General features: G+C 40.1%; 1 protein-coding gene across 1 annotated transcript; it reads right to left on the bottom strand.

Annotated features, from left to right (window-relative positions):
- Positions 1 to 17,188: 17,188 nt before the first annotated feature.
- On the bottom strand, positions 17,189 to 22,644 carry LOC124147908 (bone morphogenetic protein 4-like). The gene is made up of 3 exons (XM_046518757.2): positions 22,305 to 22,644; positions 19,327 to 19,443; positions 17,189 to 18,203 (listed from the first exon to the last, which is right to left on the bottom strand). The coding sequence occupies exons 1-3, from the start codon at positions 22,567 to 22,569 to the stop codon at positions 17,614 to 17,616; spliced, it is 972 nt and encodes a 323-aa protein (XP_046374713.1). The 5' UTR covers positions 22,570 to 22,644; the 3' UTR covers positions 17,189 to 17,613.
- Positions 22,645 to 24,544: the final 1,900 nt, after the last annotated feature.

Genomic DNA, 24,544 nt, shown 5'->3' with positions numbered 1-24,544 from the left:
AATCTACGAGTAAACACGGTCCGTGAAGCAAACAGAGTTACGGACCATAGGCACGTCCCTATCACCATGAAAGGCGATGTTGTCGGCGCTGCGAGAATTCTTGCATTTCATTTCACTTAAAGCGGTCGCCATTATGCAGTTGCCAACTTCTTCCATGGGTCAACGCGATTGATGTGTTATTAAAAAGTCGACTCTATGAGGAAGAACGTTCCTCTGGTGTGATTGGAGACACCTTTAACATATTGAACACGTCTAACGGAGTAATCAGTTTCATTGCATGTCCATGCTACATTCCACCGGGAAATGATCGAAATAGATGCCGTTGCTGAACTACCCTAAACGTCTATTCCATCTTTTACAATGAAACATTTAATGCGTAGATACACATATATTTTTAAGAGAAATCAACATTTGCCCATTGACAAATGTTAAATGTGAATTTAGACAGAACCCGCTGACGCTGTTCTTTTTCAAATCGACACGTTACAGACATTCAAGGGTTGCTGATCAGCAATAAAAACGTATATTTCCTATTTGGAGGGGTTTTAGCGACCAGTCATTATTTCACAAATAGGTTGCAATACCATAGCTAATACTTTCTTCGCATACCTTTAGAAAATATAGATTATGAATAATACATGTCTATTTTTATAACAATTATAGGTACCACTCAACTTTTGATAGGGATTATGATATATCATTTTATTTAAATATACACTTGCCACATTATGAGAATCAATTTTGTGTATCATGGAAAGATGAAACATATCCCTGTCAGTAGTGGAGTAGTGTATGCCCTTTCATATAATTAAATGAAAAACATGTGATCCTAAAGATCAGACAACTGTTCCAATAGTGTTCAAAAACGAAATCAAAACAATGTGGAAGAAGCAAGGTAAAAAGTACGCTATACCTATGTTGGCCCGATTTACAAAGCGGGTCAGATTTCTACTGCTCAGTCACTAAGATTACTGTCTTAAACAACGTATGTCCCGAACTATAATCCTGCTACTTCGTGTGCAATGAAACGTACTGAATATGTTAATGTCCCGATGCACAAGATTCTAAAACAATATTTTGACAATGACATATCAGGAATCCATTTGAATGGTACAGTCATGTTGTTAAAAACTCACGGTAACAAGAGCATTAGTATAAAGTATTTTTTGAATTCGTAAGGTAACAATTGTAACTGACATGTAAAATCTATGTTTCGTGACTTCTAGAAAAGTTTGAAGAACAGTTACGTCAGTCTGGTGAGTCATGTTATAATAGAACCTGGCTGCAACCTTTACCACGCAGGCGTGCTGTCGCATAGCCACGATCCCAGGTAAGACATCACACCTGCCGCCTACCTGTCAACACCTTTGAAGTAGACGTAGGCTACTTTGCATTTTTTCAGACTTATTTCGTTGTTCGCGGTTGTCACGAGCGGCTTTGAAAGGAATTGCAGAATGTATTTTCTCAGAATGAATTATACTGGACTTTATAATTGTTTTTGTTTTGTTTTGTGTTGTTGTTTTGTTTTGTATTTTTGTTGTTGTATTATTTTGTTTGTTTGTTTGTTGTTTTTTTGGTGTGTTTTTTTTGGGGGGTGGGGGGTGGGGGGGGGGGGTTGCGAGGTGAATGTTTATAAATATATAACTACAATATTTCAACCCAGTAATCGCGGATATAAAGGCTAGGTATGCAGACAAAACTAAAACAAGTATTCATATGCTGGAAATGCATCGCTATCAATCTGCCTATGGATCCCTCTCTCTCTCATTAGTTTTTAGAAAGGAACGGGGGCGGTGGGGCAGCCTAGTGGTTAAAGCGTTCGCTCGTCACGCCGAAGACCCGGGTTCGATTCCCGACATGGGTACAATGTGTGACGCCCATTTCTGGTGTCCCCCGCCGTGATATTGCTGGAATATTGCTACAAGCGGCGTAAAACCATACTCACTTACTCAGAAAGGACCATGAGTAGCATACCACAGGCACTACCATAGCACAACGTAAGCTGATACATCTAAAATATCATTCAAAGCGGAGTTGCAACTTAACCCAGTTAATATTCATAAAACAAAACACATGCTAAAGAAATTAGTACATGCAGATACAGTAAACTACGGTTATAACGAACACGCTTATAACGAACTAACGGATATAACGAACTTACTTCTTTGGTTCCGACTTTTTGCTGTAGTTATGTTGTATATATGCTTATAACGAACTACGGTTATAACGAACTAAAATTAGTAGTCCCTTTGAGTTCGTTATAACCGTAGTTTACTAGTGGACTACGAATTCTCATGTCTGCCTAGTGCGAACATTTTGCCGTTCATAATGAGTAGCCCTTGTTTGAGGAATGTCTGTTTCGGGAGCTGGTTGGTGTGACGGGAATATCGACGGCCATTCATTAGCATATAGAGTGACCAGTAGAACGCTACACACAATTTCTGGTGATGGCACCCTGATCAATAAATAGTCGGGTCCGTTCAAAAATAACCCTGTTCCAGTTTGGCAAAGTAAAGTAGGAGTTACTGATATAGCAACTTGAAGGAAGAACATTCCCTTGACCTTAACAGAATATGTTGAAGAAAGGTAATGAAAACGTTTTAAACATTTCAGTTAGGGATCGATCATTTGACATTCGGGGCGCGTATGGGTTTGGTAGGCGTGGTGGTGGGAGGCGGTGGGGGGCATCTTTGTAAAAACATATTTAGGCTCATGATAGCTTTGATGAAAATAATATATCTGATTTTGCAGCAAGTGATGCAAATCCGACGTTTACCACGCAGTGAAGCAAGCAATATAAAGAACGTATGTTCTCTTTCATCGGGGCGGTCGGGTTGCCTAGTGGTTGAAGTGTTCGCTCGTCACGCCGAAGACCCGTTTTCGATTCCCGACATGGGTACAATGTGTGAAGCCCATTGCTGGTGTCCCCCGCCGTGATATTGCTGGAATATTGCTAAAAGCGGCGTAAAACCATACTCACTCACTCACTCACTCTCTTTCATGGCGGTACAGTAAATCACATGTCCACAAGCTATAAAAGTGTGTCTCCGAGGTAACACACATATCATGGAAAGTCAACTCTTTTCTTCAAAATCGAAATGTAACGTTACTGACATATACGAAAATTGGATACAAACCCACGGCTTGGTGTACCTTCAAACGGAAGAATTAAGCAAACATATAAACAACTTGCACAGGATGCTATTTCTAGGCTTGACCTCGTTCTTAGGGACGACATTTTGTATGATAGGATCACGAAACAGAAACAGCATATCCTTGCTAGACAAGCAAGCTACACGAACAACTATGCAGAAAAAAGTATTTTCGCTAGTTTGCGTCTCATCGCTGTCGACCGAGTCGACACCGCTCTTCTGACGGAAATATCCGTTGCTGTCAACGAGCAGGATTTATAGGGACATTCGCCTACAGTGGAATGAGTGTCGGCATAACAAGGTTCAAAATTAAGATTTTATTAGTTTCCCCATCATTTTCATTATTGTGTTAATTACAATGAACCAGACTGCTAGTTTCGCTATAACATCATACTGAGAAACGTTAGTCAGAGTGTTGTAATGTACGCTATACCATATGGACGTAATTTACACAAGTTGCAACAGCATTGCTTTATAAGTAAAGGTAGCTAAGCTTTGAACAGTGGACGCACACCTGTTTATGTAAACTGTGCGAGTGGAGGGTTCTATCGGTAGGGCAGAGCATGCTTACCTTTTTTTTCGAGGACCGGGGCTCATCACTGATTTTCAGTGATTTTCACCACCATTTTCCTTTCACGCCCAAAGGAATATGTTTCGTCGGATAATCGATACTAGTTATTCTCTGGCTTTGGCGTTTTATATATACATTAAACTGTTAAACTGAGATGCCATGTCAAAGTTTAACATGGATAGCTCACTCAGACACAGTATACTGACTCCCAGCCGACCAATCCTTTCTTATCACCTTAATGCCGAGCACCAGACAGGGTAACAACAAGTACCGTATTTTAACGTCTTTTGGTATGACGCAGCCGGGGATCGATTCCCGACCTTCCACTCTCCGTACAGACGCTCTATCCACTAGACCACAGAGGCGGTCATTAGGTTAGACATACATCAGATTATACTACCTCATCCGACAAAGGAGGCGGTCGGGTAGCCTAGTGGTTAAAGCGTTTGCTCATCACGCCGAATACCCGGGTTCGATTCCCAACATGGGTACAATGTGTGAAGCCTATTTCTGGTGTCCCCCGCCGTGATATTGCTGGAATATTGCTAAAAGCGGCGTAAACCCACACTTACTCACTCACTCACTCACTCATCCGACAAAGACACCCTTAGCGTTATTTGAACGACGTCTTTTAATGTACCACAGTTACTAAACACTGATGGTGTAAATTGTCAGTCCAGCCCGCGACAGTAGTAGCTTCCAACGTCCACGTCCCGGGCAGACTGGTAGACCCAAGTGTTGACGATACAGACCTCTGTATCAGTCTTTGTATCAGTTCGGAGACGTTTAGGTTGTGTACCAGAAAATATGAAAATATTATACCAACAAGCCCAGCGGTTTACTCAGTGAAGCAGTCGTAAAAGATATATTGACCTTCATTGCATTGTTGTAATGAGTTCTTGAAGGGAACAGCGAAATATATTTGATCTTGGTACAGTCGAAACTCATGTCGAAATTGGATGTGTCGAATTCCCGGTTGTCTCGAACTCATTTAGGTGTCCCAAGTATCCAAATTAAGCACACATTTCCCCTGATGTCTCGGACGCCGGAAAACTCGAACTTTTTCCAGCTCCCCATGACGGAGGTTTACACGAAAATAGGCAAGAACCTGTAAAGTCTATGTAGTATTATAAATAAATGCAAACGGGTTTCACTTCTGAAGGTCTACATAAATCGGTAATCCTTTGCTTCTCCTAAAATAATAATTCATCCTTTATGCCATAAAATGTAGAATGTTTAGGCGAAGCAAACTTACTTTATTCTGTTCTGAATGTGGTTTTCATAATCAGATAAAACCTCCAGCAGAAGAGATATTCCTAACTTGAACTTATATAGAAGTCGATTTTACAACCCTACATGGTTAGACGTTGACACACTTGAGCCTCAGGTCTGTCTGACTCGATTACTTACAGGCGGCCTTAATACAGCAGTAATATGGCTAACAGCGACAAGAACATCTTCCCGAGGCAAGAGAGTTAACTGACTATAAAAGTCCAGTTTCCACTTTTATAGTCAGTTAACTCTCTTGCCTTGGGAAGATGCGACGAGAACGGTAAACCATATTCACTCATTCACTTAATTTAAAAGCACAAGAAACATATTTTTTTATTGGTAGTATTCTACACAAAATGAGAAAACATCCCTTATTTTGAAGAACACTAACCACCAACGAAACGAAAAAATCCTGAATCGTCCGGTTTTATGTTTTTTTGTAGCCGGGCGTAGTAATTAGATATCAAGCCACTGGGCTGGTCGTCCAAACAGGAGTGAGTGAGTGAGTTGGGTTTAACGCCGCTTTTAACATTATTCCAGTTATATCACGGCATGTCAACTTAATGTGGGAGGAAAGCCCGAAGTGATGGCGTTTATGGAGGATGTGGCAGGTGAGAACGAGAGTTCAACGAACAGCATACGGTTAAGTGCTACCGTCAGAGAAGGACATGCCTGCCCTTTTCGCTGATTTTCAGTGTTTTCAGACCTTCATATAATTTTCACCGCTATTTGCCGTTTATGGAATGGAATCTGTTTCGTCGGATAATCGAAACTGGTTATTCTCCAGCGTTGACTTTTTATGTTTACAGTAGTCAAAGGAAGTCGAGTTGCTAAACAGTAAAATGAGGTGGTGGGTATGTCGAGAATAGACAGGGAAAGTCCAGGACTCGACATGAAAGGATGATGATGGAGGATGAAAATGGAAAAATATAATGTTTGTTTGTTTGTTTGTTGTTTAACGCCGCACTTAGCAATCAATATGTCAGCTATATGCCGGCGGTCTATAAATAATCGTGTCTGGACCAGACAATTCAGTTATTGACAACATCAACCAAGTCAGCGAGCCTGAACACCCGATCCCGTTAGTCTCCTCTTACGACAAGCAAAGTCGCTGTAAACGGCAAGCATGGGTTGCTGAAAACCTATTCTACCCCGGATCTTCACGGGTCCAGTATGTTGTAAAAATAAGGAAAAGGCCAAATAAAAACAAACGACCAACATGCTTTAAATATAGTTACAGAAATTAAGTAATCACCTTTATTTAAAATATATATGTTTGTACAAACTATATCCCGCTGGGGTCGCAACTTCAGACAATATCCATGTCTTAACCATACGCACGATTATAATACAATGTACGTAGATGGAAGTATCATCTACGTAGATGTAAGTATCGGCAACGTGGATGTAAATGTCACCTACTTAGAGGATAGTTTTCTAGAATGTGGCTCTAATGCGCGTCCATCGGTCTCAGTTGGAAAGAAAACGAGGTGCAATCGGCAAATAATCCCGATTTTACGGCCTCCGTGCTATAAGATTCTTAGGGGCCCGGATGGCCTCATCTTCCCGAGGCAAGAGAGTTAACTGACTATAAAAGTTCAGTTTCCACCCTTGCCGAACTAGGCTGGTATTATGGAGTTAAAATTTGTCTGGACTAACGAGTCTATGCATAGTCAAATCAAATTCGCGCACCGAAATCGAAATCCGGTTCGTAAACTGTCGTGCAGATTTCGGTGGATTGCAGGATTTGCAAAGCATGTGCACCGCCAACTCGTTGTCAGCAGATATTTTCCATTTTTTTAAATGTTTTTTATCAAGGTGCTCACGTGATTTGATGCATTTCGCGATCTAAGATCCGTTTCATCACAATATAGATCTTGATTATCGATCAGATCGTTTTGACATGGCGCCACCATTTTGTGTGAAGCAAACGCAAATGATACGAGAGGTGGAATCTGATTGGTCCATAGGAGAGGCTTAGAAGGGACAAAACTGGTAATAGCCACTGGTGGCGCTACGATCGAGCCAAGTAATTCCTGCCTAGTTCGGCAAGGGTGGAAACTGGACTTTTATAGTCAGTTAACTCTCTTGCCTCGGGAAGATGGGATGGCCCAGTCGCATAAATGCGAAGAGTTGCATCGAGTTGTGGGTCCGCCCTGATTTGGTTTGTCAGCATACCCTTGCTCTTAGAATCATGGAAATGGTAAAAGTCTGAGACCTGAATCCTGAATCACTTCTGGCTTCCCTCCCAGATCGAGCTGACATGCAGTGACAAAACGGCCATGAGCCAAACTCACCACAAAGTGTATGATTGTGAGATACCCAGTTAGTGAAGTGTTGATCACAACTGGATCAGTCAGGGTCACCAGGTGGAGCTGCACAACATCAGAAACAACAACAGCTGTTAAACATAACATACTGAACATTCCTCCGTATGTTTACTGAGAGCTTCAAGGTAGACACAGTAGGATATTCAACCGATTTAACAACTGTTGATATTTTACTGTCAGAATAGTGGAACGTTTGTCGAGGTCAAAACCATTGTGGTTAACACCGTTGTGGGTTGCTTCCTAGTGCGCTTCTGGCTTACCAGCTGACCTGCATCAACTATGGCGCCACATCTGGTGTACGTGGAATACACCAGGTAGGCTGATATTGTTTTGGGTCTTCCTGAAAATTTGGTCAACTCTCAGGCCAGATTCCTAAAACAAACTTGGTTCCAAACGAATCCAAAGTGAAAAGATATCAAAATACTGAAAAGCGTTTTTATTCCACCGACAAGAAATCAGTCTAATGTTATAAAACGACTGTCGTCAGTGCAGCCTTGACATTTCTGGTTGTTTGTTTCCCTATTTCCCCAATCCCCACTTTTTTCCTATCGACTTGAAATTTAGAGGAATATACGTTTGAAATTGGATTTAATTTTTAGGGCTACTGATGTGAAATTTTGGGCCCCAAATCTGCAAACTTAACACGCAAAAGGTCAGGCAGCAGGTGCGTTTACCGCCGCAATATCGAATGGCGACGTGATTTTTGTCTGTGAAGTAAACTGTGCTCGACAACGTGAACATCTGCAGAGAAGTATGTTATGAAGTGTGTTATACAGTATGTTATAATGGGAGTTATACAGAAATATATTATATTACCGAGAATGATGAATAAATATAATTTCAACTTTGGTTTCACTTCTGAAATATACGAAATATAAATTAATGTTTTGTGTATGTCTTGATGTAATTGTTTGTCTTGAAGCGCCGACTGCAACAAATACCCTTGGAACAAACATACCAGCCGGGATCAGGTGAAGTTCAGCAACATTAGTCGTGGTTGGTTGGTTTGCACTTTATGCACGCCCTAAAGAATTTTTTTAACCATAACAAGAAGTCCATTTATATAATGCGCCAGATTCCAATCAACAAGTTAATGTTTGTTTCTTTGTTGTTTAACGCCGCACTCAGTAATATTCCAGCTATATGACGGCGTCTGTAAATATCGTGTCTGGACCAGGCAATCCAGTGATTAATATCATGAGCATCGATCCACGTTATTGGGAAACGATGACATGCATCAACCAAGTCAGCGAGCCTGACCACCCGATTCCGTTAGTCGCCTCTTACGACAAGCATAGTCGCCTTTTACGGCAAGCATGGGGTGCTGAAGACCTATTCTACCCCGGATATTCACGGGTCCATTTGTTGCGGAGAGTAGATGGATGGGTACCCGTATTCGGCAGCTTGACTCCTGGGAGTGTCTAGGGATTTGCACACTGAAGCACATGTGGCATCTCCTGAGGAAAGTTTGAACTATGCCTCTGTTGACCCAGCAGTGAATGGGTACCCGGTAGGAGGAGATGGTAATGTGACGTTTAACCTTCAAGTACAGACTGCTTTGATTTCCACAGAGAGCTGAGAATGAAAATCGAGGTAACATAAGATCTATAATGGTCTAAGCGCATTTGAACAGTTTCAATTGGAAAGTGCGCTATGCAAATTCATAATATATATAATATCTAATTTAAGTGTAGACTTACATGTATACACATTTTACAAATACGTATAACAGTTTATATCATACCTCCATGTCAGAATGATGAGATCTGATTGGTCCACGTGATCTTGATAAAATACTTTATCATACCTTCATGTCAGAATGATGAGATCTGATTGGTCCACTCGATCTTGATAAAATACTGCTCATCCCGCCTTTGAGGATAATATATTTCACAGCGGGGGAATAAATCTCGTATACCCCGCCACGAGCAATCCAGACTGCACGTGGATTTTTAGAGGCAGAATAAATCCCATATAACCTGCTTTCTATGAATTTTGAATTTGTGTTAATTTCTTTTTCAAAGTCACATTAAATATGTCTTTCGTTGTAGCAGGGTCACTCAGGGTACATGGTCTTTTATCCGCCCCTCGTTATGTTTTATACCACTCGCCTCCGGCTCAGGTATAAAACCTAACGCGGGACGGATAAAACCCTATGTACCCTGAGTGATCCTGCGACAACTTATAATATAATCATGGTTGTTGTGTTTTATGTTATTCTTTCTGTAATGTAAATATGTTTTGTTGTTGCATATAATTTTATGATTCAGAAACATTTGCTACAGTAATTAACCCTTACCTTTACTCCCTTGCACTTCTAGTAAGTGAGTGAATGATGGCTATACGCCGCTTTTAGCAATATTCCAGTAACATTATGGCGGAGTGAGTGAGTGAGTGAGTGAGTATGGTTTTACGCCGCTTTTAGCAATATTCCAGCAATATCACGGCGGGGGACACCAGAATTGGGCTTCACACATTGTACCCATGTCGGGAATCGAACCCGGGTCTTCGGCGTGACGAGCGAACGCTTTAACCACTAGGCTACCCGACCTCCCCTATCACGGCGGAGAACACCAGAATAGGGCTTCACACATGTGAGGAATCAAACCCGGGCCTTCGGTGTGACGCCTGGCTACCCCACCTCCCCTTAGCACATCTGACCGCCTCCGTGGTCTTGTGGTAGAGCGTCCGCCCGGAGAGCGGAAGGTCCAGGGTTCGATCCCGGGCCGCGTCATACAAAAAGACGTTAAAAGATTGTACTTGTTGTTACCCTGCCTGGCGCTCGGCATTAAGGGGCTAAAACAAGGACTGGTCGGCTCGGAGTCAGTATACTGTGTCTGAGTGGGGTATTCATGTTAAACTGCGGCATGGTATCTCAGTGAGCTAGCACTAAAAATCGGCATCAGTCCGGACTAGTACAAGCAGCCACACACACACACAAACACGTGCATGCACGTCGCTATATAAGTGCAATAATCTTGGACGCGACGTTAAACCCCATTTCACCTCACCTCACCTTAGCACATCTACATGAGAGGACGTGCAACATTATACAATGGCATGGCAATAAAGTAAAAACTGTCATCACAATTATATATTTTTTATTATTTGATATACGTGAAACAATAATGTGCATTTCAATAAGTGAGTAAGTGGGTATGGTTTTACGCCGCCTTTTACATATATTCCAGCAATATCACGGCGGGGGACACCAGAAATGGACTACACACATTGTATCCATGTGGGGAAACGAACCCGGGTGTTCAGCGTCTTCACTAGGCTACCCCACCGCTTCTCATTTCAATAAGACTTGTGTTTCTCTTGTGTATTTCGACAAACACGTTATTGGGTATAGTTTACAATCGCGTTGAACAGTATTTCTGTTATATTTTGTGTTGGCACGTGGTCCTCTCCTTGTTTTAAAGGAGTGACTGTGCGTGAGTGAGTATGATTTTATGCCGCTTTTAGCAATAATACAGCAATATCACGGCGGGAGACTCCAGAAATGGACTTGTACCCATATCAGGAATCGAACCCGGGATTCTGCGTGACGAGCGAACGCTTTAACCACTAGGCGCACAGGTCACAAATGAGATCAAATAAAGCACTGGTCGCAGAGAGTTCTAGTCGTTGATCGGTGACCGAGTTCCGCAGCTTGACACCTAGGAGTTTCTAGAGCTTCGGTCCTGCTTCGCACTGAAGCACATGTAGCACAAAGTGACTTCGTGCGAAACATGCCTTTGTTCACCTAGCAGGGAATGGGTATCCGTTAGAAGAAGATGGTAATGTGACTGTTAACCTTCAAGCGCCTCACATGATGTATACTCCCCAGGGCGCTGAGAATGAACATCGAGTGGCCACGCATTCATTGACCGGGGTAATAATAAGGCAGCATTTTTATCCCTTTGGGTGTTGAAATTTAGCGCAATATAAAAAGACATATAATTTTGATACCAAGGCATGTCAGCTTGTTATGGGAGGCAAGACAACGATGCAGGTTTTAGACGTGAGCAACCTTAGTGAAACCAACGAACAGGTTGGCTAGGGGCGCAACTAGTCACAATGACATACACTACCGATATTCGCGTGCCTCTTCAAAAAATACCTACAATGTACATGCAGACTTAATCAATTTCTTATTGTTGCTAATGCGTCATCATTTCTTTGTCAAGGTTGAGTGTTGCCAGACTTTGATACCAATAGCTGTTTTAGCGTGAAAATCCAAGTTGTCTGCGCCATTCACTGTGTCCACTGGATTCCATCTTCCCGAAGCAAGGGAGTTGGAGTCAGGCAACTGACTATAAAAGTCCAGTTTCCACCCTTGCCGAACTAGGCTGAAATTATTGAGTCATATTTTGGCTGGACCAACGAATCAATGTATAGTCCAATCAAAATCGAGTAACGAAATCAACATCCGGTTCTTAAACTGCCATACAGATTTTCATCGATTTCGGGATTGGCAAAACATGTGTACTGTCAACTGGGCGTCAACAGATATTTTCCAAATCTTTTCATGTTTTTAATCAAGGTGCTCACCTGATGCACTTCGCGAAGTAAGACCCGTTTTATTTCAATAATGGTCTTAATTATCGATCAGATCGTCTACACTAGGTGTCGCCATTTTGTTTGAAGTAAATGAAGTAAAATGATATCAGGGATAGAATCTGATTGGTCAATTGAAGGGACATAACTCGTAATCGCCACTGGTGGCGCTACGGTCGAACCCAGAAAATCCGGCCTTGTTCGACAAGGGTGGAAACTGGACTTTTACAGTCAGTGAACTCCCTTGCCTCGGGAAGATGTCTGGATTCCAATCCTAGGCGGGATCGAGTTCGAGATTCTTCCTGATTCTTGGTTTGTCAGCACGAGTAGGAAACGTCTTAAACTTGCGTCCCCATCCAGCATCGGGTTTCCCCCACGCTATGTTGATACGCCGTTTTGTAACCTTTAAAGTACTGTTCAAAGCGGCGTTTTGTAACATTTTGTAATTACTTTGTGACCACAAAAGAACAGAAATGATTAAATAATGACAAGTAAAAACACATAATAAATTATGTAACAATAACTTTATTCCATCTCGTGTTCCTTGGTGTCTACGCATTGGTAGCATAATCATAATATAACGTAAATAGATGTATAAAAAGATATACATATCAATCACCAATTGTTAATACATTTCTTCCACTGCGTTACTGTTACCGTATGGCCTCTTTTAGACGCCATGTCGGCTATCAAGCACAAGCTGTTGACCGGCGTCTATTTGAAGCAGGTGTCTATAAGGGCCCGGCGTCATTCTGTTTAATCCCGCACAGTGGCAACTCACTACCTGTATATTTTAGAGTAATGCATATTTTCGGTATCACGTGACTGAAACCTTGAGGTCACCTAGTCGTTGGTATAGCCGAGTGTCAGCAACCAACTTTACTGCAGGGCAAAAGAAAGTATACGCTTTGGATTGGACCAACAAACTATAAACGTTTGTTGAAAACGGTCGCCGAAACACAACTATGATACCCGTATCAAATTCATCACCATCGAATACTAGTAACCATTTCTTGTTTGTTTCCGTTTTAGTCACCATCAAACATGGGCGTATTCTTTCTTCTGCCCAGAAGTTTGTATAACGTGCACTTCACAAACATACTGCGTAAATCATACTGTGCGGTGTACAAACAGTGGCCTTTTGTTAATCCGAAAAATTTGCTTTAACCGTCTTTGTTCGGATAAAGGCTTTCTACCATTTGGTGACTGACGTTGACACAGTATGAGGGCCGTATAATGCAATATTATACTCTAATTATATCATCATGCCATGTATCATGTCATATACAATAACTGTGTTAATATACACGTATACATGTACAATCATAAAATACATCTTGATATAAGACTTACTATTTAGAAACAAAGTATTTCCTTTGATGTCAAAGGATTCATACCGTAAAAGCATTCCTATGATGTCACAGGATTCATACCGTAAAAGCATCCCTATGATGTGATAGGATTCATACCGTAAAAGCATTCCTATGTTGTCACAGGATTCATACCGTAAAAGCATTCCTATGATGTCACAGGATTCATACCGTAAAAGCATTCCTATGATGTCACAGGATTCATACCTTTAAAGCACTCCTATGGTGTCACAGGATTCATACCGTAAAAGCATTCCTATGATGTCACAGGATTCATACCGTAAAAGCATTCCTATGATGTCACAGGATTCATACCGTAAAAGCATTCCTATGGTGTCACAGGATTCATACCGTAAAAGCATTCCTATGGTGTCACGGGATTCATACCGTAAAAGCATTCCTATGGTGTCACAGGATTCATACCATAAAAGCATTCTTATGATGTCACAGGATTCATACCGTAAAAGCATTCCTATGATGTCACAGGATTCATACCGTAAAAGCATTCCTATGTCAGGGGATTCATACCGTAAAAGACTTCCTATGATGTCACAGGATTCATACCGTGAAAGCATTCCTATGATGTCACAGGATTCATACCGTAAAAGCATTCCTGTGATGTCACAGGATTTATACCGTAAAAGCATTCCTATGATGTCACAGGATTCATACCGTAAAAGCATCCCTATGATGTCACAGGATTCATACCATAAAAGCATTCCTATGATGTCACAGGATTCATACCGTAAAAGCATTCCTATGGTGTCGCAGGATTCATACCGTAAAAGCATTCCTATGATGTCACAGGATTCAAACCGTAAAAGCATTCCTATGATGTCACAGGATTCATACCGTAAAGCATTCCTATGATGTCACAGGATTCATACCGTAAAAGCATTCCAATGGTGTCACAGGATTTATACCGTAAAAGCATTCCTATGGTGTCACAGGATTCATACCGTAAAAGCATTCCTATGATGTCACATGCTTCATACCGTAAAAGCATTCCTATGATGTCACAGGGTTCATACCGTAAAAGCATTCCTATGATGTCACAGGATTCATACCGTAAAAGCATTCCTATGATGTCACAGGATTCATACCGTAAAAGCATATAGCACGTAACGTAATTTGTGTTTCCATATCGTAAGTAAATTATTCTGCACATCATGCTAGTTGGTATCAATGTCACTCTCTAGATTCATAGGTCCTTATATTTCTCATCGACGAAAGTGTATTATGGTAAGTGAAATATACATCAATAACATACCCGAATACTTGACAAACATCGACCAAAGAGCATTTGAATTGGGGACCAACTATTTGATATTTTAAAAGGAAAAGTCTGTTCTCGAAAATGCTGGAAAAAATAATTTGTACTCAGGTTACAAGAGTTAAAAAGAAATATTAAACACCCCAAAAGGAACAAAAGAAAAAATAGATAAAAATCTCAAAAATTGTTCAGAAAAAGCGGTGGGGTAGCCTAGTGGTTAAAACGTTCGCTCGTCACGCAGAATCCCGGGTTCGATTCCTGATATGGGTACAAGTCCATTTCTGGAGTCTCCCGCCGTGATATTGCTGTATTATTGCTAAAAGCGGCGTAAAATCATACTCACTCACGCACAGTCACTCCTTTAAAACAAGGAGAAAATTTTATGTTTTAATGCAGGGAAACAAAAACTAATCTCTCGAACAAAACACCCAGCCATTCAACCTATTAAATGATCGGTTTCTATACTGCAGTGAGATCTCGCTAAGTCAAGTTCTTGGGACATCGAAAGGCTTCTATAAGAAAAAAAATTGGAACACAATGCCATCAAGATCAAGGAATTATCCACGTAACCAGACTTGTTTGTAGAAGGATCTATGTTCGTGATATGCTTTAAAACTGCAGTGAACAACAAACACGAATGCATAGTATGGTGTCACAATACGAGACACGTGATTGTTATACACACACACACACTCACACACACGCATGCACACACACACACACACACACACACACACACACACACACACGTACGTGTGCTAGATAATTAACTGAACACTTGCAAAATTTGACCTTTAATTGACATCGATGATGTACAAATATGCCATATGATTCAACTTTTTCAATGAGAGGCAAGTTGCTTCTTTTTTTCAAATTATAAAATTTCTCTGTTTGACGGACTTATGAAATATGTGTCACGTGAAATAATGACACAGTTCGTGTCATGTGTGTAGAGGCATGGCTACCTTACCGGCTGGTCTGTCTCCTAGACCCTAGAACATGAATGACAACATGAATCCAACCGATTGCTTCAGCTCTAGGCTGAAATAAAACAATGTTCTGGTCTCCCTATGGATTATATTTTATACTTTGTGGATATATATATATATATTATTCTAATTTTTTTCTTGGACTAAATGTTCGTCTACTGACCTACTACATCTGAAATATCATTGTAATATAGGTAAGGCCACATATTATACTCTTGTTTCAGATTTCAACACTAACTACCGTATTCGACGTAATAAGCGCCCAGGGCGCTCTCTAAAATGAGAAATAGGGGGCTCTTATTAGAATATTATTTTGGTGAAAAAACAACAGAGTTGAAAGATAAATTTCGTGGTTTATGCTGACAGCCTGAAATGTTTATATACGACATATATATTTTTTCCAGAATTTAATTGCCTATAATTAAGGGTGCATATAACACACGAGTGCGTATTATACGCGAATAAATAAATCTTGTGAACATTGATCAATCCGAAGGGAGGCTGATTGGGATTGTTTACTAGTCAATATATTAGCAAATATCGCCGTGGGCGCTTATAAGAGCGGGGCGCTTATTACGTCGAATACGGTATTGGGTTAGCTTTGCATCATGGTCCCATGAAAAATGGTTCATGGTAAATGAGATCTTTGAACAAGTGCTTTTCATGTGTGAAACATAGATATAAAGGATTTGTTCACTCAAATAAACCGTTTTACAAAAACAATTAGAAACAGAATTTATCATATAATGGGCAGGTTTCTCGACAGGATAAAGCCAACGGATAAAAACGATATCCGTTGGGGTCATATGCGGATAGAGATGCAAATATCAAAGGTAAAGTAGGACTACTTTCACTGTTTATAAACAAACATGGCGTCGTCCTCGTCATTCGGCGATCGAGTCAAAATTAACCATCGGGAATCTGGATAAACAACAGGGATAATTGCTATCATTATCAAAAGAACAGTCTAATATACTGAAAATCAGTGTCTAACTGTGACGTAGCTAAGGCATTTTATAAGTTTTGGCTACTTTGGAGGTATAAATTTCGAAACAGTTTTGCGAGGGCGCGAGGCCTTCCCAAGCGGGATCAGTAGCAATATCTGTGCTTGTAGACCTCTGCGACTTGAAACCTTCTCCACAAATTAAAATAGTTTGATTTGGCCGAAATATGTTTGAATTGTTACCTTGTTTGGTTTTGTCGCTGTGTGTACATCTGACTACACTTCTTAACGTTATGACAGGACAGACCGACTGTCAACAACGTCCGACCGTGCCCGTGACGTCTCATAGACTAGGGTTAGAATAGCTTCCCTTTGACAAAGGGCAGTTACTCCAGCGGACAGACCGATGGATTGCAGCGAAAGGCAATTAAAAACAACTGTTGTTTTAAGTATATGTTGCTTCGCCACTGTATAAGAAACAGATTTCAGTTGGAACTATATTGGCTACTCTCACTGTCCGACTGACACATCACCTACCCTGTGACGTAATAAATATTAATGCGCGCATTCCAGGAAAACTCGCAATGTTTCGGTAATGTTTATGAGAGAGGGATAGCGATTTTAAAGCACAGAATTAAAGCATGACATTATATGATAAAGAGGTTATCACGCTTGTGTGTTTGGGGATGGTAAATATCCTGTATTAGGAATAAACACTATGTATTTAGCTCGCCAAGGCTCGCTAAATACAATGTTTATTCCTAATGCAGGATATTTACCATCCCCAAACACACTCGCGTGATAACCTCTATATATGTGCATATACCGGCTAATTATGTTCAATCCTTTTAATGAATACAAGTTCGTCTGTACTTCGATATACGTGTCCATGCAAACGTCTGTGAACCAGTTTCGTTTTATATGTCAAGTGTCAGTTCTGCACGTGGCGCCCGGGATATTGGTGAAACCAGAACACAATGAAGTACGTTGAATGTGTGAGGGATATGTTGACGGTTTGGACGCAACTCACCCTAGCCACCTGCTCCAGAACCAGCTAATGTCCTTCGCTGCCACCACGCTCAGGCAACTTCGTTCTGTCACTCAGAAACATTCTGAGGACCTTGTTTGACAATCCAGTTCTCGTAAACTTCCGCTTTTCCCGTGTGAAGTGTCACCTACAGCCACACCCAGCCACAATGAATTCCGGCACGATCCGAGTAATCACATTAAATTGCCTATCGTAGTATATGATAGTCATGGGAGCTAGTAATGTGGGCACACACGATGCATGAGGAATTGCCCCATCGTTGTTTTGGATGTGATACATTGTCTTCATGAACGTATAGTTAGTAGTGTTTTGATTTGTCGACAGTAAACTACAATCTCCTCGGCACACTCCGGCTGACACAGTATTTGGGGCAATGATCCAAAACCAGCTGATCGCATCAAAATTCACATCCCATTCCATGCGGCGACAGTCACGATCATCCACATCTCCGATGCTATTCTGGGTTAAACTTTGAAAGAAATACAACGATGTGTTTTGGAATGTGTTCCTCTTGCGCCGTGCATGATCAAGCGTCTGTGCCGCAATGTGTTGATACACCACCAGGGACACATCCCGAGCCGACATATGCCGAGTGTGTGGAAAGTGAAAGTGAATTCGGCTGCGATTTTCATTTCGTGTAGTAATCACTTCCTCCACGACATTGAATGCGTAGTAATTGTTAGAAAATGATGCGTAATGTCTTTCCAGTGGTCCTGAATAAAAAAGAGAAAACTTGAGAAAAAAAAAAGAGAGTTTGAAGTAAGGGGGCGGTTTCAGCAATAACACGGCGGGGGACATCAGAAATGGGATTCACCCATTTCACCCATGTTAGAAATCGAATCGTCCTTTCACGAGCATAAACTTCGACCAATAGACAATTGACAATGCCATCATTCCTTAGAACCTCGTGCGTCTGCAATTTCGTTACTCTTAATATTATAATAACATATTATTTATAATCAGTAAAACGTTATAGTTAATTTGAATTAAACCATGGTTCCCTTGGTTTTGACTGGGCATTATGTGGCGGATTGTCAGTTAGACATCACTTGGCAATAGCCGAACTACCTTCTCCTATCGCATCTCTTGATAGAACAATTTCACGATAAACGTGTTTCGCTAGTGGGATTTGCACCTGCGAAGTCCGCACCGAAGGCTAATCTAGTCTTCTGCCAAGGCGACAGGGAAGAAACCTTATGAGTGAGTGAGTGAGTTTGGTTTAACGCCGCTTTTAACAGTATTCCAGTTATATCGCGGCGTGTCAGCTTTATGTGGGAGGAAAGCCCGAAGTGATGCAGGTCTAAGACGTTTACCACTTCGGTGAAACCAACGAGCACGGGTATGGTGCTGACAAACCTAGAAACATAATTGGGGCGAACCGGGATTCGAACCCAAGAAACCTTATGAAATTAACAACAAAATATTTACATTAACTTACTAATTATATAAACTTTTATGAACGGCGAAATATGTTTTATGCAGTACGTATTATGTAATTCTTTGCATTGTGCATACGCGTGATTTGGTAACTTGAAATAACGCGAAAAATATCAAAATTACGAGAAAATAATCGAAGCAATGAGACAAAATTAGAAATATCGAGTTTTTAAAACAAACTTGAACTAACGAGAAATTACGAGAAAAAAATCAAAATAGCTAGAAAATGATTTAAATTACGAAATCATAATCTAAGCAATGAGAAAAAACTCGAAATTTCGGGAAAATAAACAAATAATTGAAATAACGAGAAATTTCGATAAAAAAAATATCTAACCAAAGTGGCACCATTATGCTTTCGTATTCCACGTTAAGATGCAACACGTCGGCAGAACTTACTTCCTCTATACTTGGCCGTGACGTTGACGTGCGATGCATTCACGATCAAATACGCGTCGTGTATGTCGTTGAGCTTGAGTGATGACGGTATTTCGAATTTGAACCTTCTGCCGGAATCTGCAGGACAATAAACGTTACACACTGTGTCATATGATGCATTATCTGTTCCGTGACAACAAATATATATTTACGAATATTGATAATTCTTATAAATTCACATTATTGCCATAATCTTGCCTTTCAGTATTTTGGATGCGTACTTTTCCCAACGTGGTGTGTAAACACTAGAAATTGACTGCTACTGAATTTAATTGTGTATTTACATTAAGCGGCCACCGGCCCACAAACATACGGGACAGTACTACGTACATCTGGACAAAGCGCAGAGTATCAGCTGGTACAGCAAGCAAAACACATTATACTGTTAATGTTGAATTAATTTATACGTATATAATGCAGCTATTGAATTTAATCACAGTGCTCGCTTTCTTCAGGGCTAGAAATATATAGCAATAATCTTTTCAAAACACAAGAGATACAAGTTAACATTTGATGTTTTGTATGGCTGGAAACCGTGCAATAGTATTTGTGAAGAAGAGAACAAAAAACTAGAATAAAAGGGACATACCGGGCAGATTTTATACTCAGATTCACCATAAGGGATTATAGAAAATAGACAAAGTAGTTTCGATCGTGGGATATAGTACATTCATCCTACTATCAATAGGATTAACCGCTACTTCAGGTAATAACGTATTATCATGCTATTAACCACTACTTCAGGTAATAACGTATTCTCATGTTATTAACCGCTACTTCAGGTGATAACGTATTCTCATGTTATTAACCGCTACTTCAGGTGATAACGTATTCTCATGTTATTAACCGCTACTTCAGGTGATAACGTATTCCCATGTTATTAACCGCTACTTCAGGTGATAACGTATTCTCATGTTATTAACCGCTACTTCATGTGATAACGTATTCTCATGTTATTAACCGTTATTTCGGGGAATAACGTATACTCGTGTTAACGGCTATTAGTGACATGAGGATACTTTATTACCTAAATCGGAAATTCTGCATACATGTGTATATGTTTAAAAGAAAGCCATGAAGATTAAACAGCAAGACAGTGTTCAACAATCATTTTAAACAATGAATGCTGGTTGGGTCAAAGATCTAAGAGCTATGTTTGTAAAACCTGGCTAGATGAAACGCCGACCCGAAAGTAGGGGTGTATACTCATAACTTAAAAAGTGGTCTGGGTCAGTTAAATTGTTATGAGTTAAGTTTCAAACACGTTTGTCACATAAAATGGTAAGTCAAAATGTACCCCGTCAATTTGGTTTGCTAATAAAACAAGTGTGTTAAGACGTGATACAAAAGAAGCCACAGAGCTCCTGAAGATAAACGAAGTTAAACTATATATATATTTTGATAAAAACAAAACAATGATAAACAAGACACATAACATTTTGGATGACGTTAAAAGAACATAATTTACGCAGAAAATGTTTGTTGATTTTTTTTATATCAGATCAGTCGAAGGTTAATAAATTGATAATGCACCGACGTTATCAGTGATGAGTGTACGGAGATCCTATATGGTTAAAAGTCCGTGTAATATGTGATATATTCACAATAAATTCAAAACGCCAGAGAATAATAAGTCTCGGTTATCTGCTGAAACAGATTTCACAGGACGTAAGAGGCAGAACATCGTTTTTCAACGTGTGCAATCAAGGATATACATTTCTATCACAAGATCTCTTTTAGGTGAAATTAATGTGTTACTAACGAGTCTTTGTTTATGATGATGCACTGTTAAAGTTGATAAAGTGTCACCATTGATGTCCTTTCTTTTTATTTTGACGTTTGTGTGGATAATGTTAACTCCTAGTCACGTATATAGGTTACATTAGGGCCAGTCACGTGTCGGCAAGGGGGAGGAGACTTATCAGTAGGGGTCAACAGCTATGTCATCCGTCAACGCTAGAAACATAATTGCCGCTTACTCTTAGTCCTGCGACATGATTGTGGAATTTATATTTTTTAAAAGTCACGGCAAGTTTAGATCAAACCAAACCAAGTGGTCTACTTTCGTAGATTCCACAGCAGGGGAGGAAATATTATCTAAAAAATATATATTACAATTTTTTTTAATGAAACCTTTCATAGACTAAGTGTTTATCTACCTTACTTTGTTCCTCATTAATTAACAACGACATGGTATTCATTTTATTACATCTGTCACGACAAACGTAAAAAAATAATAATCAAAGCAAAAAACAAAATAATGTTTATTTAGAACAATAATCCTATACTTCCAAGAAAATAATTATGAACAATCACTACTTTCAGATTCAGTCTGATGATAAAGTTAGTTAAGCATTTTATGATGAACAATGCTGTAACATTCTTCTCAATCATTACTCAGAGCGTCTTTGTTAATAGATAGGAAACTCTTTGTGTTTTTGTAAATACTTATGAAAAAAGGTTTTTCCTTATTTCTGTGATATATTCAGATTCTTTTAGATTTTCCTTTTGATGTAATGAAACCTGTGTAGGAGTGCGAATACCAATAACGCTTTGATTATTTAACAGTTCTTTAAATAAACAAAAACATGTCTATCAATGTAAGACGTTGTAGCATCTGAACTAATATAACAACATAGTAAGCTTATAAACAGAAGTTCATCCATTATGTATGATGATACAGAGGTAACTCTCTGGTATGTTTCCCAATGTGTTTGTTTGTTGTTTAACGCCGCACTCAGCAATGGTTGTTTCCCAATTGGAATAATAAGACACGGCAATGGATAATGCCATGCCCAATTATTCTCAGGCAAAATGCACACACGTAAAATGTGTTTTAGCAAAATAAAATTCCGTCATGTATTTTCCATTTCAAATATTCATAGTTTTTCATTCGTTTACCTCGAACACAACATTGTATGGTAAAATGTAATACGTACTATCTTTTGATCTTGCCCGGAAGGATCGAATAACTGGACTGCGAGCGTACATCTCCCATGACGTCATGTGACTACGCAACATCTCCTGCTTCAGATCCCCGTACAAAAGATGCATAAATGCTGGCACTCTGTCTTCTGATGGTCGATGGCTCAAAGACACATCGACCTCTGTCAACAGATTCTCAATGGTGGACTCCCGTAAAGCACCGCCGTTGAAAGGCATCGACACATAGAGGTATGCATTCAATAATAATATCCAATTCATGATGTTGCCTCCGTTAAAAGTGCTCACTCACACAATCCGATGTCCGTCAACCGCTTGTAAAAAGCATCTGGTAGTTGATTGCCGCTCACGTAGATGTCACGTGTTCTAGTTTAGCGCAAGCGCAGAAATACTTTGGTGAGGATATAGACATATAATATCTCAGCAATGCAGCTGTGATACAGTGGAAGTAACATCCTATGTTATCATTATAATAGTCAACAGCAGACTGTATATATATAAAATCCTTCACTCTTAAAGGTGGTGAGGTGAAACGGAGTTTAACGTCACGTTCAAGATTATTACACATAGATAGCGACGTTCATGATCATGTACGTTGTGTGTGTGTGTGTGTGTGTGTGTGTGTGTGTGTGTGTGTGTGTGTGACACCGAGATGCCCTGCACCGGGCAGGGTAACAACAAGTACCATCTTTTTCATGTATTTTGGTTTGACGCGGCCGGGGATCGAACCCACGATCTGAACTGCACAACTACGCGTCGTGGATGCCAAGGAGAGACTCGCTTGAGCAGAAAGCGCTCGCCTATAAATGAATTAAATCTACTTTTTTTTAAATATTTTGTATCTACACATCACTGGAGTGACCCGTTTTCACTTGCGATACACTATTGTAATCAAAACAATGATTTGGTATCATCACTTTATTATATTGATTCATAAATACATGCTTATGATATAGCCGGTTACAGTTGGAATAGTACAACGGATTATGAAAGTGATTTTTTCGCTTTTATTTACGTCATTGACCTTTAACATAACACGGGTATTATCAGCATTCTCATGGGAATAGAGTGTGAGATATGATAATACCGATTTACCTTAATTGCAAGATTAATGCCTGTTGTGGTAAATTGCTGGGGGTGACATTTCCGTATTTTATTTTTCCCTCTTACCGAAAACGTCCATATACACTTCTCATTCCAATACAAACACAGTTATTCCCAATCAATTCAGAAAATAATTTTGATTTAGTTCAAATTAAAGTTAGAAATGTTACTAATCATTTCTTGGAATAAACTTTAAGTACCTACGGTGAAGTACTTACTCGGATATTAAAAGACCTTGTTGCTGATTGTGGACCTCTGAAACGCTAATTGTTTACTCCGCGTTTTAAAGGGGAAGAGGGGTATGCTGCACAGTCTGGTGTCATGCCCTGTTCTTGACATTGAAGTTATTCCATGTATGAAATCAAGACATTTTACCTGAACAATAAGGCTAATCATTAACTGGTAGATCGATTTATCACGCCGAACTGGCTTCCACAGGAGACCTCCTGGGAGATATCGCCACAATGAAATTGCATCACAATGCTTTGCAGACCATTGTGACATCATCGCCTACCATGTCGTCACAATCAAATGACCTCTCTACCACTGAAGCCACTGAACCTGGTGACTTAACTGTACTTTTTACACTCATAACAGGGGCCGTCTGGTAGCCTAGTGGTTAAAGCGTTCGCTCGCCACGCCGAAAATCTGGGTTCTATTCCCGACATGGGTACATTGTGTCAAGCCCATTTCTGGTGTCCCCCGCCGTGATATTGCTGGAATATAGCTAAAGGCGTCGTAAAACCTTACTCACTCACTACATTCAAGACACTGGCTATTACTGTCTACAAACTGAAAAAAATAAAGAATACATATCCTCAGTGTTTTAAACTTTCATCGACTCGTGTTGATATGTTTGTTATCAAAAGACACCAGGATGAGATGCTCTATAGACATACTAGAATTGTACTAACCGACAACCCTATAAAGGGGTGATTGAGGTGAATGTGACGTATTATTTTGCGATGATAGAATTAGAAAACGGCACTATAAAAAAGAGGTTTCCGCACTCGCGTGATTATCTATATTTGCACTTATCCCCGTCATAAAGTACTGGAGTGTTCCCTGTGTGATCGCTGCGGCAATATAGAGAGTGTACACATTGAGGGCATCAGTGGAGCACATGGAGAAT

Source organism: Haliotis rufescens, unplaced genomic scaffold (genome assembly GCF_023055435.1).
Source record: "Haliotis rufescens isolate VD_foot unplaced genomic scaffold, xgHalRufe1.0.p SCAF_2, whole genome shotgun sequence".
In the NCBI taxonomy this organism is placed as follows: Eukaryota; Metazoa; Mollusca; class Gastropoda; order Lepetellida; family Haliotidae; genus Haliotis; species Haliotis rufescens.
Note: the sequence above shows the minus strand (reverse complement) of the source record. Positions and strands in the feature narration are given on the sequence as shown.

Bases quoted from the DNA above. Each gene is read 5' to 3' on its own strand.
- LOC124147908 (XM_046518757.2), bottom strand. From the start codon at position 22,569: ATGAATTGGATATTATTATTGAATGCATACCTCTATGTGTCGATGCCT. The intron at 19,444-22,304 runs GTACGTATTACA...ATTGTCCTGCAG, and splicing joins CCGGGCAAGATCAAAAGATA to ATTCCGGCAGAAGGTTCAAA. The intron at 18,204-19,326 runs GTAAGTTCTGCC...TTTTTTATTCAG, and splicing joins CACGGCCAAGTATAGAGGAA to GACCACTGGAAAGACATTAC.